Genomic DNA, 15,715 nt, shown 5'->3' with positions numbered 1-15,715 from the left:
TATCAAATCATACCCATATGTCGTCGTCATGATCGCCGCCACTACCACCACCACCACCACCACTACTTACCATCTTCCACCATACTCATCCACCCGCTATCTTTCACGCGATATAATTATGGCCGTAAATGGCCACATCTACTTTGCCATTTTCGTCACATGTAAATCCTGGGTGGGGTTCACCAATAAGCTGAGCAGATCCGGCCTGGCATAATGGCCAACGACATCAATGAACGCCTTTGGGTAGTCGATATCTCGCAAATTAACATCCGCTGTCAGGATATGCTCTTCACCAGCACCGATGGGTTCGCAGAGCGGTTTACCGTCGGGCCCAAATATCATGGAAAATCCGCCACCGGGCTTAAAAAGGGAGGAGTTATGTTAGCACATATTATATGGTATGGTGGGGAGTTAGGAAGACCTCACCGTCTTCGTGACTGGGTTGCCGGAAAGGTTATTTTTTTCCAGGTTTTTCTCGGTTAAGATTTGTGATGCGACGAGGACGAAGCACTGCCCTTCAATAGCCATGAACTGGCTGGCTCGGTAGCTTGCTTCCCCCGTTTCGTGGTATAGCCACTTGATTTTGGCGGGGTCTGGCATCTCAAACTCTGCTGGCCAACTACACAATTTCGGTCAGCAGGGGCCTGTCAATGATGATATAAAGAAACAAGGAATATCGAAGTCTGACCTAGCAACATGTATTTGAACTCCCTGCGAGTATTCGTAGTAACGGAGCAAAGGTTGCAAATGCTCCCAACAATTCAAACCACCAATATTGCCAAACTTGGATGGCACGACACATTTAAGCGACTCGGCTTGCCCATCTCCCCATATTGTCCGCTCGATGTGCGTGGGCTTTATCTTTCGGCGGTGGTGAACTATTTCGCCCTCAGGAGAGATAAAGGATTGAGCCATGTAGAGACTGGCACCATCTCTTTCGCTATATCCGAGGACCACGAACATTCCCGCCTTCTTCACCGCGGCGAGGATACGTCTCATCTGGTCCGAGTCTTTACGCATCGAATTGGCCATGTAGTCGTGGATGATGTGTGAGTTTTCGATAACGCTCGAAGTCCACATAGACCTAGTTTGAGGCAAGCAAGTCGACGTTAGCTGTTTAAGGCCCTATCGAGTCTTCGGCCGAACTCACCACGGATATCCAGGAATCCAGACCTCAGGAAATCCAAGTACCTGAACTCCATCTGCAGCCGCGCTCTCTATGAGAGAAATGGTTTTGTCGACGCTTCCATCAAGGTCTAGCCATACCGGCTCGGCCTGAACAGCCCCAACGCGAACGGTGGCAGTCATTGTGAAGCGGATGGCGAACTCTGGAAAGAAAGAGAGTTTCCTCAGGGGACGAAGAGGGGAAGCACCCTTAGCTATAGTCGATCATATGCTTGCCACCCTTTTATACTATACCATGCCGGCAGAAGCGTCTCACTGCAGTAACATACAGGTGCGGGGAGCCACGGCGTCTGCAGTCAGCAAGCAAACCCCAAGAGCCACTTCAGTACCATGCTGCGAATCCCGAGCTTGCTACTCTCTCGGCTGCTGCTACATCGAGACGCTAGTCTGGGTCCTGGCGGCCGCGTCACGCAGTAGCCGAACATCACCATTGGTTACGTCGGAAGCATTCTGTACGTGGTGTGGCCCATAATGCTACACGGCTCGACGCTTCCTTGCAGCTCTTGCAGCTTCTTCTCACTTTATGCGGCAGGTCCACGAGTTGATACTGCATAGGCTCGCACCGCACATCTGCAGCCGCGGGAGAAAAAGCAGAAGCTTAAACAATCACCAGTGCCACGACATACTTGTTTTCTTTTTACGCACCGTGGTAAGGCTCCCAGAGAGCCCTTGCATCTCTAGTACTTAAAATATCCCTGCCCGTATATTCACGAAAGTCCCCTCCTGCTCTCCAAACCTTTAAAAACAAACTTGACTAGATGTTCTATCGTTGAGGCACGGCCGTACGAAGATCGTCACGTTCGTATGATCGATCGCAGAGTCCTTCCAAAGGCTCTTCTACGATCAACTAGCGCCGCTTCAAATATAGCTAACCCGCGTGGATCTCGCTTCCAGATGCAGGAAAGTCGCGAGGCTAAAGTGGAAACAAAACTGGGCAGAGGAGCTGGAGCTTCCCCAGCTGTGACCAATATGCCTCAACTTTGCCTAGATTCGCCTAGTTTTACGGGCGATTTGCACGTCCCCAAGTGAAGTCCTACATCCCACGTCCTACCGTCTCTCCGTTGGCAACTGTCCGCGATCACGGGACCGCGTGACGGCGACTGACCGGCGTCCGCTTCAACGGCATCTGTCGAACAATATACTAGAAGCTGGGAATAGCACGATATTCAATCCCCGGTCACCAACAAGGGTGCTGACAAGCTGAGCTATCGCTTTCTCGGAAGGAAGTTTCCGGACTTGCCCCTCGGGCCTTAAACTCTCACAGACTCCCTTCCCAGGGTTCTGGGATATGTGGAACCCTAGGCGCATTGCATATCAGACATACATACGGAATATGTAACGTCGAGGCCCGAACCAGAACGAGCATGACTATCATTCTGTGAAACCGAGGCACAAAAGGCACAGCAGGCACAGCACCTAGACGCCTATCGCCTAACGCGTGGAACATGCCATCTAATTCGAACGAGGACAAGTTGAACAGGGTTCACCTATTCACCTAGGGCTCCTAGGACCCTTGCCTTGCACCGCGGTCCGGGGTCTAGACGGGATGGATGGGGACCTTTATTAGACAAAACTCCACGAAAACGAATTACATAATAAACGGGCGCAGTAACACGAGGAGTTGACGGTAGAAGAAACCATTGAATTCACAAAAATGAAAGAGAGAAAGGAGGGACAAGAAATTGGGAGAAGGCCACGAATTTATGTTGATTTTTTTTCCTTCGTACAAACTGACGGGTCGCCTCGAAAGCCGCAACTTCGCAGCGGGCTTTAGAGCGTAAACGTCGCGCCCGGGTGTAAAAGTAGGCGGTGAATTTAACGGTCATCATTTATTATTAATCTGCAATCAGCAAGCACAATTCGGCAGGCAAAGCACCTCCCGTGTGTAGAAGAGTAATGCGCGCGAGCCCACCCCGTGCATAATTGTTCCCGTCTCCCACTCCCACCCAATGATAAGGTAGCGTCTGAGACGACGCCTCCCCGTGATTGGCCGACGGACCGCCCCCCTACATTGCCAGATCTAGGTAGTGTATGTAAGTGTGGTGCGCGAAGGGATGAACGTCATCTTTTATCTTGTTTCTATAATGACCGCGATAAAAAGATAAATTACGTGAGCTGAGGCCCTGATATAACTTGCCTGGGTATTTTCGTCGATCGAGCTGGCCGCCGCCTCGCGTTCATGGATGTCCATGCCATTGAAGGTAGATAACCTGCCATTCTTCAACTGCCTAGCTCACCTAGCTTCATCTAGCTAACCCAGCTAGTCTAGTTGATATATACACGTACGTACCATTACTAATATAGGTATATGTAACCGACTCTCTGTGTATCCCATACGATAATCCAAAGGTCGTCCAATGCTGCCGTTCACGGCGGGCTACCTACTTAAGGGGCGCGACTTTGCTTTTTCCAGCTCGCCCTCCGCAATCTGAACCCTGCTTGATCTTCCGTTCTCCTTTCCTTTCCTCTAAGCTTTCGTCCTCTCTCTTCTGAGCCCCGGACGACGTCGCACAACGTCGCACCTTGCGTCAGAGCTGAGCTGGAACGACACGTCGAACACACGAGATGACCGTCGCGACGCATCACGAGCCGCCCGCGGCGGCAGCAGGCGAGGGCAAGCTGCAGCCCCGGCTATCGCGACTGACCATGGTGGCCCTGACCTTCGCCATCCTCAAGTGAGTTTACTCACCTTACACCTCACAATCTCCCGTTATACCGTCACAATGATGACGATGATAACACAAACGGACGCTCACTGACGGGTAAACCCCCCCAAAAATAGCACATGGATCGCGCTGGCGGGATCGATAGGCCTCGTGCTGCCCTCGGGCGGCTCTGTTTCTTTCTTGTACGGCTTCCTCTTCTGCGTCCTGTGTAACCTGGCCCTGGCCGCGAGCCTCGGCGAGATGGCGGCCATCTGGCCCACGGCCGGCGGCCAGTACCACTTCGTGTACGCGCTTTGCGCGGACGGGTGGAAGAGGACTATGGTGGGTGAACTTTCTTTTCTCCTTTCTTCTTTTGCTATGAGGGAATGTTTGCATCTATGATGTGTTGTGTGTCTGTGTCTGTGTCTGTGTGTGAGGAGGTTAAGAGAATGGGGAGGAAAGGATTGGGATTAGGACAGAGATAGGGATGTATGGAGTACTTTGGGCTGACCACAATCGCAACAGAGCTTCTGGGTCGGTTGGACAAATATCGCGGGCTGGCTTACGCTCGTGACGACTGAGGGCTTCTTCGCTGGTAAGGCCGCCCCCCTCATACCTAGAACACCGAAATAAGCCATTAACACATTCCCCCTAGCGCAATTCATCCAAGCCGCCGCCGTCATCGCGTCGAACGGCACCTACGAGATCAAAGCGTGGAGCACGTACCTGATCTTCCTCGCGGTCGTGACCTTCACGACCGGCGCCAACATCTGGGGGAACCGGATTCTGGGCCGCTGGAACGACGCGGCGCTGTACTGGTCGCTGCTTGGCGTCGTCGTCATCAGCATCGTGCTGCTCGCGACGTCGGAGAAGAACGACGCGCACTACGTGTTCGCCGAGTTCGACAACGAGACCGGCTGGTCCGACGGCATGGCCTGGATCCTCGGGCTGCTGCAGAGCGCCTTGAGCTTGATCGGCTTCGACGCCGCGCTGCATATGACGGAGGAGATGCCGCGGCCGGCCGAGGATGCGCCGCGCGCTATCATATACGCGGTCGTTGTCGGCGGCGTCACTGGCCTCGCCTTCATCCTCGTTATCCTGTTCTGCATCACTGACCCGGCTACTGTGCTGAGCACACCGACGAACATGCCCATCGCGGAGCTGATACTGCAGGGGACGAAGAACAGGGGCGCGGCGACGGTGCTGACGCTCATGCTGGCCGTCTGCTTCATCAACGGGACGAACGGCTGCGTGACAAGTTCGAGCAGGCTGCTTTATGCGATGGCCAGAGACAAGGGGATCTTGTATCACGGCTAGTAAGTTTCTCTCCCCTTCCTCTTCCCACCCCTCCCACCTTTCTATAAACCATAGCCGTCAACCTGACACTCTCTAGCTTCGCCCACATCACTCCAGGCTTAGACGTCCCCGTGCGCACGATCATCTTCACCTTCGTCTTCAACGTGCTCTTCGGGCTCCTGTACCTCGGGCCCTCGGTCGCCTTCAGCGCGTACGCGGCCAGCACCACCATCTTCCTCAACGTGTCGTACGTGTTCCCCGTCATCACGCTGCTCATCCGCGGCCGCGGCGTCTTGGCCCACTACCGGACCGAGCACACGTACTTCGACCTCGGGCCCGCCGGGTGGGCGATGAATGTCGTCGCCGCGATTTTCGTTGTCGTTACTTCTGTGGTACGTGTCTGCTTTTCTTGGCCTGTCGGGGAAATGATATTTGACAAAATAAGACGAGAGAAAACAAAGAATGCTGACAAGTACTACAGTTCTTCTGCTTCCCAACCGGCCTCCCTGTGTCTCCGGATGATATGAGTAAGCTCCTACTTCTACCCTCCGGCTTTTATCTAGCTCCTCATGATCTACCTTGCTAATTGCCAATGTATAGATTATGTAGTCGTCGTCATCGGCATATTCTTTCTCCTAGTCGGCACATACTGGATCGTTGGAGGCAACGTCTTTGAAGGACCCGTAAGTTATCGCCGCCGCCCATATATTCACGTATGTGTTACTGTTGACTCTGCTAACTCGAGTCCTATAGAAATTCGAGGCTATCATCGGACGCGCACCCGGAGATGAGGAAGATGTGCATACTTCAGCCACCGCTTCGGACACCAATAGTCCGGACGAGAAAGGGGCAATCCCAATTTCATAAGATGGACGAGTGCGTTTCGTTCTAGTTTGGTCATTAGATTAGCATATACTCGTAGACTTTGTTTATCTCGCTTGAAGACTGGATAGAATTCATGATGTACAGGACCATTTGCTCGCAGCTATAAGACTACCTACCTGTAAAATAGATACAAGAAGTTTACACCAGACGATTTACACTTACTTGGTACCTAGGCTAAGCCTGAGACTAATAAACGCGTGTTCTAACACTTGAGTAGGTACCTAGGTAGCTGTTGAAAAGTCGTAACTTTGAGATAGGTCGCATGTCAAATGATCTGATATTTCTGTCACATTGTCGAACTCTACAACCATATCTATCATCACCCAAGATTATACACAAAATGACATCGTAACTTAGTATGTTCATTGACATATAGGTATGTACATAATATAACATATCTACTCTGAAAACTCGCAGCGTGCCTTGTTCCATCTAGGACCACGCAGCTGGAGGAGTTAATTCCTAACTGATCCGAAATCCGTACATGCAATGAATCTCTTCATGGCCGAGACGAAGCTCGGCGTATATGTCAGATCTGACGCCAGGTATGCGAAACGCCGAGCAATGCGATGAGTTCAATTCCCTCGCTATAACCGCATCATGTTGTTCCTGCTTTTTACTTCTCTTGTTTTGTTCGAGTCGTGTCTTGCACTGATTTCTCTAAATGTCGAGTTTCTAGAAATCTGATCCAAAGAAAACGACCTTTGCCTGCCCTTGAAAAGCCGGGATCAAGCCAACCAACTCGGCTTCTAATCACGCGAAGTGCTGATTGATTGCGGTGACCTGAATCCGGCTAGAGAATACCAGAGTATCCCAAGGCGACTTGGTCGTTAGACTGAGTCTAATAATGGTTCGCCGCACGTATAGGAAATATTGAGTTCCAAGAAATGCTAGGGTTCTGAACGCCAAATCTGTTCCTCGATAGACGGAGAGTATTGAACTCTGACACAGCTAGCAGGGGAAGGCGGTCCTCATTTTAAAATACTGCTGTATGCCCGTCTGCTTAAGAGTAGGGGAGATTTGACTCGCTCTTGTATCCAGGTTCGGTTGGTTCGATGTCCTTTATAGGGTGGAGCAACATGGGCGGCAGGCAGGGTCGTCCGTAAGTGCTCTCCCAATCTTCGCCACCCACATTAGTGTCTTCCCAACCCATAAAGTTGAGGTAGAGTCGCTGTGGTGGATTTGCCCGATAATACCAAGTGCTTCCACGGTATCTCGCCTCTCGTCCCCAGCCCATGGCGCAACCGATGCCTCCACTTTCTCCCTTTAGACCGCCATTGAACCATCTGGCGAGGTCCTTGCCTTTCCAAGGTCGGTCAAAGAAGACCGGCATTGGGACGTAAACTGCCTTGAGACCATGAAGTAACGCGGTAGTTTGCGTCACCATTTCTGACGAGATATGATTTCCCCGAAGGTTCTCGACGTGCATGATATCAAGGAGCTTCTTTGACACTCTAGAATGCGTGACAATGGTGGCTCTTCTTGGTAGGTCTGTGGTCGCATGTGTAGAGTCATTAAATCCCCACAGCTCGTTACCACTAATCCACGAACTATTGATAGGGTTGAAAATAGGGGCAACGGTGATAAGGTCTGCTTCTTCGCCAACACCCCATTTGTAGTTGTCATCTTCAGGATTTGCAACTGGAGGTTTCGGTCCTATTGGGGTAACAAAGGGCAATTCCGGAGGGCCCCAGACTGTATCTTTCCCTGATACGCGTTCCACCTCCTTTCGAAACTGTGTGTCATAATCCCCATGAATAGACGGGATGTAGTAACGCTCGTTACGTTCCCACAACCCCCGACGGGGCTGCCGCTTGGCGAAGGTGGCCAATTTCTCGACGAAGTCATAATTATGGCCAGTAACTCTTGCATCAATCTCCCAATTCCAGATATAATCATACTCTGGAAACTCCTGAGCGAACTTCTGGACTGATAACCACTGCGAGACATGTACGGTCGCCTTATTAGGGTCGATCTTCGGATACATCGTCTGCGTGGCTTCGTCATTCCAGAGGACCGCGATATCCCTGAACTCCGGCGGCACATTCCTCTGAAGAACATATTGATACGTCTCCTCATCATCCCAAATTGCATACGCAGTGTCCTTGACGTGCACAAACAAGAACACTTGATATAAACCGCCGGTACGTAGCGAAAGCTCTGTGATTAAAGATCGAATCACTTGTTTATCGTTCTCACTGTATTCCTTGCCAGTATAAGTCCGTAATAAGAGAGCAGTCCTCGCTTCAGAACCAGCCAGAGGTTTAGATTTACCAGACTTGGGTTGTACGGGAAGGCCTCTCCTTCGGCGCAATGGTGGACTACCCTTCCCAAGATTATACAGGGGAGTTTCCGATAGGCTAAGGTCACTCTCGCTATTCGAGCTCGAATTGTCGCGCGAGTAGACTGTTGTGATATAAGGATTGGAATGTCCTTGCAGATTGAATCGGGCCTTGTTCTTTTGAGCGCATTTCTCCTGCAGGTCTCCCCAGTGGACCTTGTCCCAGTCAACCGACGATTCCGACGTGTCGTTGTCCGCCTGAAAGCCATATACACCCAATCTTGTCTCGCGCTCATAGCACAAGTTCCCATCCATGCCGAGGATTTCGTAGCTGCCAAATCCGGGCTCGGGAAACGCCTTGGGCTGTCCTTTGAAAACCATTACGTCCCCTCCCGATGCGCCGCCTGGGCCTTCGCAGGTCACATACTTGGCCCTCTCGGCAAGCCAGGCCTTCTCATTGTATTTGGGATATGGGTTGTAGATATATGGTTGATGGTCGCTGAAATAAGTTTTAGATATGGCGGGCGTCAAGTGTTCTTCGATTTGTAGTGACCGTTTCTTCGAAGGCTCAAGAGTAGTGAGTGTCTGTCCAAATATCGCGTCGGCGCCAGGCTCCCTACATAGTTGTTAGAGAATGCCGTGTGATAATAGCGGCTGAACTTACTTAGCAAGTGCCTCGTATTCTCTATCGAATTGCTCTCGGAGGTTCTCCTCTCTTTGCTCCTCTGCTTCCTTCTTTTTCTCTTCTTCTGTCTTTTCGTGTATTTCGGGTTCAGCTTGTTGGCTCTGTTCGCCATTACTCTGTTGGTTCGCTGGTAGAGGGGCTTGCTGGGCTTCGATGTTTTCCTTTAGGGGAGCCTGTACCGAACCAGCTCGCCCATCATACCATCTAGTGGCATGGAGAGTAGCAGACCCATGTAGCAAGGACCAGTAGAGAGTTGCGGCCAAGACCGCAAAAATCAACAGACCTCTCGGTCGCGATAGTAGCCGACGCGGTTGCACCGCTAGCATCATGCCGAACCGATTGGGTGGAATATACGCGGCTTAGGGGCGGACGAAGCTATAAGCCGGATATCGCAAAATTTAAGGAAGGTCATTAATAGCCAGGAACATCGCGAGGTGGCAGTAACTTTCTTGCCAAGCCAAATATCGAGGGTCTAGTTAAGGTCAAGGTGGAAATTCCGATTCTGACAAGCACTCCCTCAACTCAATATTCTATATTGGATTCCTCGACCAGGAATTTGATCAGCGATGCGCAACAGGTCGAATTCGCGACCGTATCTGTTTCTACTCAAACAAGAAATCGTCTGTACAAGACGTAATGTCGTCCGAAAGTTTCTTCTAGATTTTCAATGGGAAAAATGAATGTAGGGGGTTAACGTTGTAACGGATAACCGGTCGGATAAAAAACGATTACGACAGCATGTGCCGGGGTATGAAGTATGAGATGTGGTCAAGACGACGGGAAAATGTGGTACAGTACATGTAGGTAAGAATCCCCACGTTAGAAAAGAAGACAGAACTCAACAGAAGAGAATGGGTAGAACGGGTCGAAAAAAGTCAAGAGCAAAAAAAAAAAGAGGACTGGGGAAATAATGTCGCGATGTCTTGGCTGCGGTGATCAACACCAAAGCAAATAGAAGGAGATTCGAAATTGGGACCCCCTTCGCTCCCCTTTTTGGGTAAGAAGTTGAAGGTTAAAAGATTGGTCCTAGTCTAATGTTGCGAACGGGAAAGAGCACGATAAACGATACGTGGAGTAACTAGAGGGCACTTGCATACTTGACCGGGATATGATGTATCATGTACATCGATATCAGCGCAGAATTGATTGCACCAGCCATATCCGATGTATACTGTAGCACGATTTATTAGACAAACTACATAATATTAGTGGGGTTTTCGGTGACAGGGCTAGGAAGATAAGTCCCTCGTACGAGACCGTTTCGGACCCATTCGAAACGAGAGAGTTTATCGAAGGTCGGGTTCATACAATGACAGCTTCTATGCGCTAGACTAGTGTGTCGCTTGAATGTCTGTATACATCGTAAAATCGACATATAAAACCTCAGGTCTATTCTAAGCATTCTTACTAGATGATTTGTCTATATTCTCATGTATTACCAAGCGAAAAACAAGACAAGTTTGATAGGATTGAATGTAAAAATCGCTTGTGCAACTACTACGGAGGGGGTTTAGCGTCGCAATACCACCGATTCAGGTGCGAATTTAGCTTAGTTGCACAACTTGCGCGGGTGGCTGCTGCAAGGTGACCGAGAGGCTTGAGAATGGAAGGAGTGAGACTTTAGGGGTCTAACAGTCCAAATCCAACATGTGAAAGAGCCAACCAGGTCAGATGAATTGAGTTTACAACATTCTTACGTACATTTTGACTTTCAATTTTTAATTTCCAAAATTCAAGATTCTTCAATCCCTATTTTCTTCAACAATCTGAGCAGGGCTCTCTCATCGAAAGGAAGAATGCACTCTTCGTGTGCTAATAGTTAAGTCCCTCAAACTTCGCTATGCCTAAATTTGATAAGGGGGAGTTTCTATGCTGCCCTTTCCCCACGTTCCCTTGTTATTAAAATTGACTGGAGATAAGGCCAATGGAGACTTCACAGAAGACGCGATAGGCAACTCCCTATTGGATTGTCAGATTGTCTAGACTGTCACCGTCACTTATTAATAAGACAAGGGGATTCGGCAGCTAGGGCTTCGAAGAGCCCTGCCGAAATGATTAGTACTCCACGTCTAATCCGTGATCCGACGTTTCTGAAAGAGACATACAGCAATGCGAATGTAGTAGTATAACGCACACGTGGAGAGTTACGCATAGACAAGTTTCGCAAGTATGGAGGGAGCAATATTCATGAATATCACTCTCCTCGATTCCTAGTTTATGTAATATTCTCTTATTAACACGATTCGAATCCGAAGGATCGTCAAGCATGGCTCTATCGAAATGCATCTGACACAGAAAAGTGCCCGACTCTGAAAATCACCGACAATCATTTGCGGAACTCGAATTTGGCTGACTTGGTTGTTTCTTGCTCCCTGCCCCCCATTGTTGGATTGCGAATCAATAACTGTATGCCATCTGTTTCCATGAGGTAACCAAGGTGGCTATGAGAAGAAAAAAGGAAGAAGTCCAAGTTTGAGATGCCATCCATCCCAGGATAACCGGTTCTTCAGCAACAAATGTTTCGTCACCGACTATCGCTGCTAAGAACAAATCGAGACACTACAATATACAGATGGGGAGCAAGAATCTGATACGCACACCGTTCCCCCCAAACTGGCTAGCGTACAGAGCAATACCACAAGCGGCTCACGGCCACTCGTCACGCCACTTGCGCCAGGGGCACAATGTAAAAGATCGTCATCGTGCAGGCGCCCCGGATGATCCAATCAAGGAGCCTTCTCGGTAGCTTTATCACTCGCACGTCACACTCGCTAATTTTTCATTTAAATGCGCCCCAGGTCGGTATAACCTTAGTTGCAAGTTTCCTATTATGGGAGGAAGAAGGAGGATCCGGCAATCTCTTGGCTTTGGGGCTTCTCCAGTCTCCAGTCTCCAGTCTTTGATCGCACGTATGGGGGAAGGTTAGCTAAGGTTTGTATCAGATTCCTCCGGCCCGGATTCGTCCCGCGTGGGTTTCGTCGTCGAAGTTTCCACTGCTGTGGTGCGTTGCACTCCAACGCTTACATACGACCTAGAGGCTTGCTGACTGTGCAGTAACTGCTGTGTCACGATGGTTTACTCAGATGGGAAATGCCCAGAGGGGCATTGCAGCCGCGTTAGGTTATTCTCGAGATACGCAATCGTAGGTACATGTATGTTTGCTTCTTAAAGGGTCCTCCCACATCTAGGTTCTAACCTCTACTAATACCACCTATTAGGTATATCAAGATAATTCTCCAGAGACATGTTGTAGTCCTACAATGGATATCTACTTCTTACTGGCACGCAACTAACAACGTACGTACGTGTACACCTAATGACCAACGGTTGGGGCTTAGCAACGCAGTGTGAAATCCTGATGTAATATCGATGAAAGGTAGTACACATCTAAAAAAGTGCAAACCCATCCACCCAAACAAGCAAACGTGAACATAGTACCTAGTATATCGTACCTTAACACCTTCGAGACCCCTATCAACGTATCAAGCCGCACATTTCCATATGCCACCACAATCCCGTCCCACGGACCCTCCAGACCACCGACATCACCATAAGCTATTTGCCTGTTCCCCTATTCCAAGACAATCAGCCTACGTGCAGAATTTCCCGTTCCAATTCAGCAACCTCTGCGCGTACCCATCGCCCGTTGTTCTAGACCTAATCTACATAGTACGCCAACCGCAAGGGGGGCAACGCATTAACGGCCGAGCACAGCAAGCCAAGTAGGCACCTACAGTGTGTAGGTAGTTAGGTAGGTAGTAGTAGATAAATTGCGACCTTGCGGCTGCAACCTGCCTAGGTACTGTTAGGTGCTGGAGTCGCGAATCCCCGTTTTCCCCTCGGGTGTTAGCCCTTCGGTAGTTGAAGGGGCTTCGACTTGGTAATTACCTACCATACCGGGAACCCCTGCTATCGGATAATGATTTACCTTCTACGAAAACTAAAGCCTATTATCACTATAATGCTTTTATTTAATTATGGTTATTGAGTAAATAATTATTAATAAATGTGAATAATTATTAAAAAATTAAAACAATTATTAATAAGTTTAAATAATTATTAAAAAATTTAAATAATTATTAACGGGTTTAAATAATTATTAAAATTAAATAATTATTAAAAAGCTTATAATTATTATAAGTTTATAATTATTAATAAAGTTAAATAAATATTAATAATTAAAGAAATTATTATTTAATTTAATTTAATTATTAATTTTTATTTTATAATTAATAATTATAAATAATTAATTATAATTTACGTAGTTATTAATTATTAATTATTTTTATTAATTATTAATTATTAATTATTAAATATTAATTATTAATTATTAATTATTAATGTAATTATAATTAATGTTATTTATTTATTCCGGAAATTTTTTAAATTTAATTAAAAATATAATAATTATTTTAATATAAAATTTATATAAAAATTTTTTAAAGTTTAATATTTTTTATATTTATATTTATACCGTATATTATTTATATTATATAAATTTATTATATATAAAATGTTAATAAATTATATAATATATTATTAAAAATTAAATAAATTTATTTAATTTTAAAAGAGTTTTATAAGAAAATGTGTTTTATTTTTATAAAAATTATTAATGTTAACGAAAATAAAATTTTTAAAAAATAATAATTTATTAATATAAAGAATATTAATATATAAATTTAAAATAATTAAATATTAATATTTTATTTATTATAAATATAATATTTAATACGTATTTTATAATTAAATTATTATGTTTTTAAAAGCTTATATAATATTAATAAATTATTAATTTTTTATTTACATTTATATGTTATTAAAAATTTATTTTATATTATAATTATATTATGTTTTTATAATAATTTTAAAATATTAAAATATTAATTTAATTTATAAAATAATTATTAAATACGTATAATATATTTATATTTATTTTATATTTTAATATATAAAGAAATATTTATTTTTAATAAGTACGATATAAAATTTATATAAGTTAATTACCGTGATTTTTACGATAATAAGTTTATTGTTTTTTTTTAAAATACGAAGGTTTAAAATTTTTTTTTTTTTTTTTATATATGTTAATATAGTTATTATAATGAATATATATTAAACGCTTTAAATATTAAAAAAAAATATATAATTAAAACGATTAAAATTAATATTTTAAAGTTATATGAAATCTTTTATATTAAAAATAATATATTTTTTATAATCCTTATATAAATATAAAATAAAATTAATAAAATGAAGAAAAAAAAATAAAAAAAAAATAAATATTTATTATAAAATAATGTGTTAATATAAAAATAAAGTAATTATTAAATGTTAATAATTATAATAAAAATAATTTTATATTTTATTTATAAATTAAATAAAATAAAACTTATTTATTAATATTAAATAATAACTTTTAAACTTATATAATTTATACGTTCGGTTTATATTTATTTAAATAATATATTTTATAATTATAATTTTTATAATAAATAATTTATAAAAATTTAATAAAATTATTTAATGTTTATTATGTTCGAATAAATAATAAATTATTACTTTAAACGGGATAAAAATATTTAATAACTTTTTTAATAAAAATTTTATTAATTATATAAAATTTTATATATAATTTATTAATTAACGGGGGAATATTTAATATAAATTTATTTTATTTTTATAATATTTTTAATTTATTTTTATTAATATATATTAATATATAATAAAAAAAATTTAAATATTCCTTATAAAAATTTTATATTTATTTAATAATATTAAAGTTATTATATTTAAAAACATTTTTAAAAATAAAATAAATAATAAATTATATATTAAATTTTATTAAAAATTTTTTTTTTATATTTAAATAATTTATTTTATAAACCCGTTATTTAAATTATTTAATAAATATATAAGTAATGTTAACTTTTAATTATATTATATTAAAATATTTAATATAATCATGTAATTTAATTTTAAAATTAATTTTTAAATAAAAGTAAATAATGCGGTATTAATAAACTTACCGGTAAAAGTTTTTTTTAATTAATATATTATAATTTATTAATATAATATATTTAATAATAATTTTTTAAAAATGAATAACGATATATATATTTAACCGTTATAAATTACGTATATAATAATTATTAAAAGCTTTATTAAATATTATTTTTATATAATAATATAAAAAATTAAATATTTTCCGGTTTTTTTTAATAATTATATTTAAGTTATTATAATTTTTTTTTAAAGTTTTATATTTTATAAATATAATCGCATTTTTTATTATATTTTTAAATGTTTTAATAATAATAATAATAAAATTATTAAATTAAACGGTTATTTTAAAAAAACGTTGTTTTATATATTCGGGTTTTAATTATTATTTAAAAAATATAAAAATGTTTATATTTTATATAATATATATAAATATTTTATAATTTAATAAATGATATTTTAATAATTATAAATATCGAATTTTAAATAAGAATTAAAATATTTAAAATATTAATATATATTCGTTTATTATTAATAATATAAAAAATACATTTTAAAAAAAGAAATATAATAAATAAAATATTTCATTATATTTAAAATGGTAAGAATCGAATAAATACGTAAATATTAAATTTAATACCGGTATAATAATTTTAAACGTTAAATGTAAATTTATTATCTTTTATTAAGTTTTATAAATATTTTATTTTATTTTTTTAAAGTTAATTATTATCC

General features: G+C 42.3%; 3 protein-coding genes across 3 annotated transcripts; 1 reads left to right on the top strand and 2 right to left on the bottom strand.

Moving 5' to 3' along the window:
* Positions 1-42: 42 nt before the first annotated feature.
* On the bottom strand, positions 43-1,648 carry F4807DRAFT_393527 (putative nitrilase). The gene is made up of 4 exons (XM_047995926.1): positions 1,151-1,648; positions 689-1,084; positions 427-619; positions 43-360 (listed from the first exon to the last, which is right to left on the bottom strand). Exons 1-4 carry the CDS (start codon positions 1,306-1,308, stop codon positions 139-141), a joined length of 969 nt encoding a protein of 322 aa, XP_047856069.1. The 5' UTR covers positions 1,309-1,648; the 3' UTR covers positions 43-138.
* Positions 1,649-3,348: 1,700 nt separating this feature from the next.
* On the top strand, positions 3,349-6,219 carry F4807DRAFT_393441 (amino acid transporter). Its single transcript, XM_047995925.1, has 9 exons — positions 3,349-3,386; positions 3,455-3,860; positions 3,968-4,172; positions 4,356-4,425; positions 4,486-5,146; positions 5,224-5,518; positions 5,608-5,653; positions 5,727-5,809; positions 5,880-6,219. The coding sequence occupies exons 2-9, from the start codon at positions 3,751-3,753 to the stop codon at positions 5,991-5,993; spliced, it is 1,584 nt and encodes a 527-aa protein (XP_047856068.1). The 5' UTR covers positions 3,349-3,386; positions 3,455-3,750; the 3' UTR covers positions 5,994-6,219.
* A 509-nt stretch (positions 6,220-6,728) lies between these two features.
* F4807DRAFT_393409 (uncharacterized protein) lies at positions 6,729-9,560 on the bottom strand. The gene is made up of 2 exons (XM_047995924.1): positions 8,957-9,560; positions 6,729-8,908 (listed from the first exon to the last, which is right to left on the bottom strand). Exons 1-2 carry the CDS (start codon positions 9,304-9,306, stop codon positions 7,015-7,017), a joined length of 2,244 nt encoding a protein of 747 aa, XP_047856067.1. The 5' UTR covers positions 9,307-9,560; the 3' UTR covers positions 6,729-7,014.
* Between the last annotated feature and the right edge of the window lie 6,155 nt (positions 9,561-15,715).

The sequence above is a fragment of the Annulohypoxylon truncatum genome (genome assembly GCF_022578515.1).
Source record: "Annulohypoxylon truncatum strain CBS 140777 unplaced genomic scaffold F4807scaffold_9, whole genome shotgun sequence".
NCBI lineage: Eukaryota > Fungi > Ascomycota > Sordariomycetes > Xylariales > Hypoxylaceae > Annulohypoxylon > Annulohypoxylon truncatum.
The sequence above is the reverse complement of the archived record's forward strand: the minus strand, read 5'-3'. Positions and strand labels throughout refer to the sequence as shown.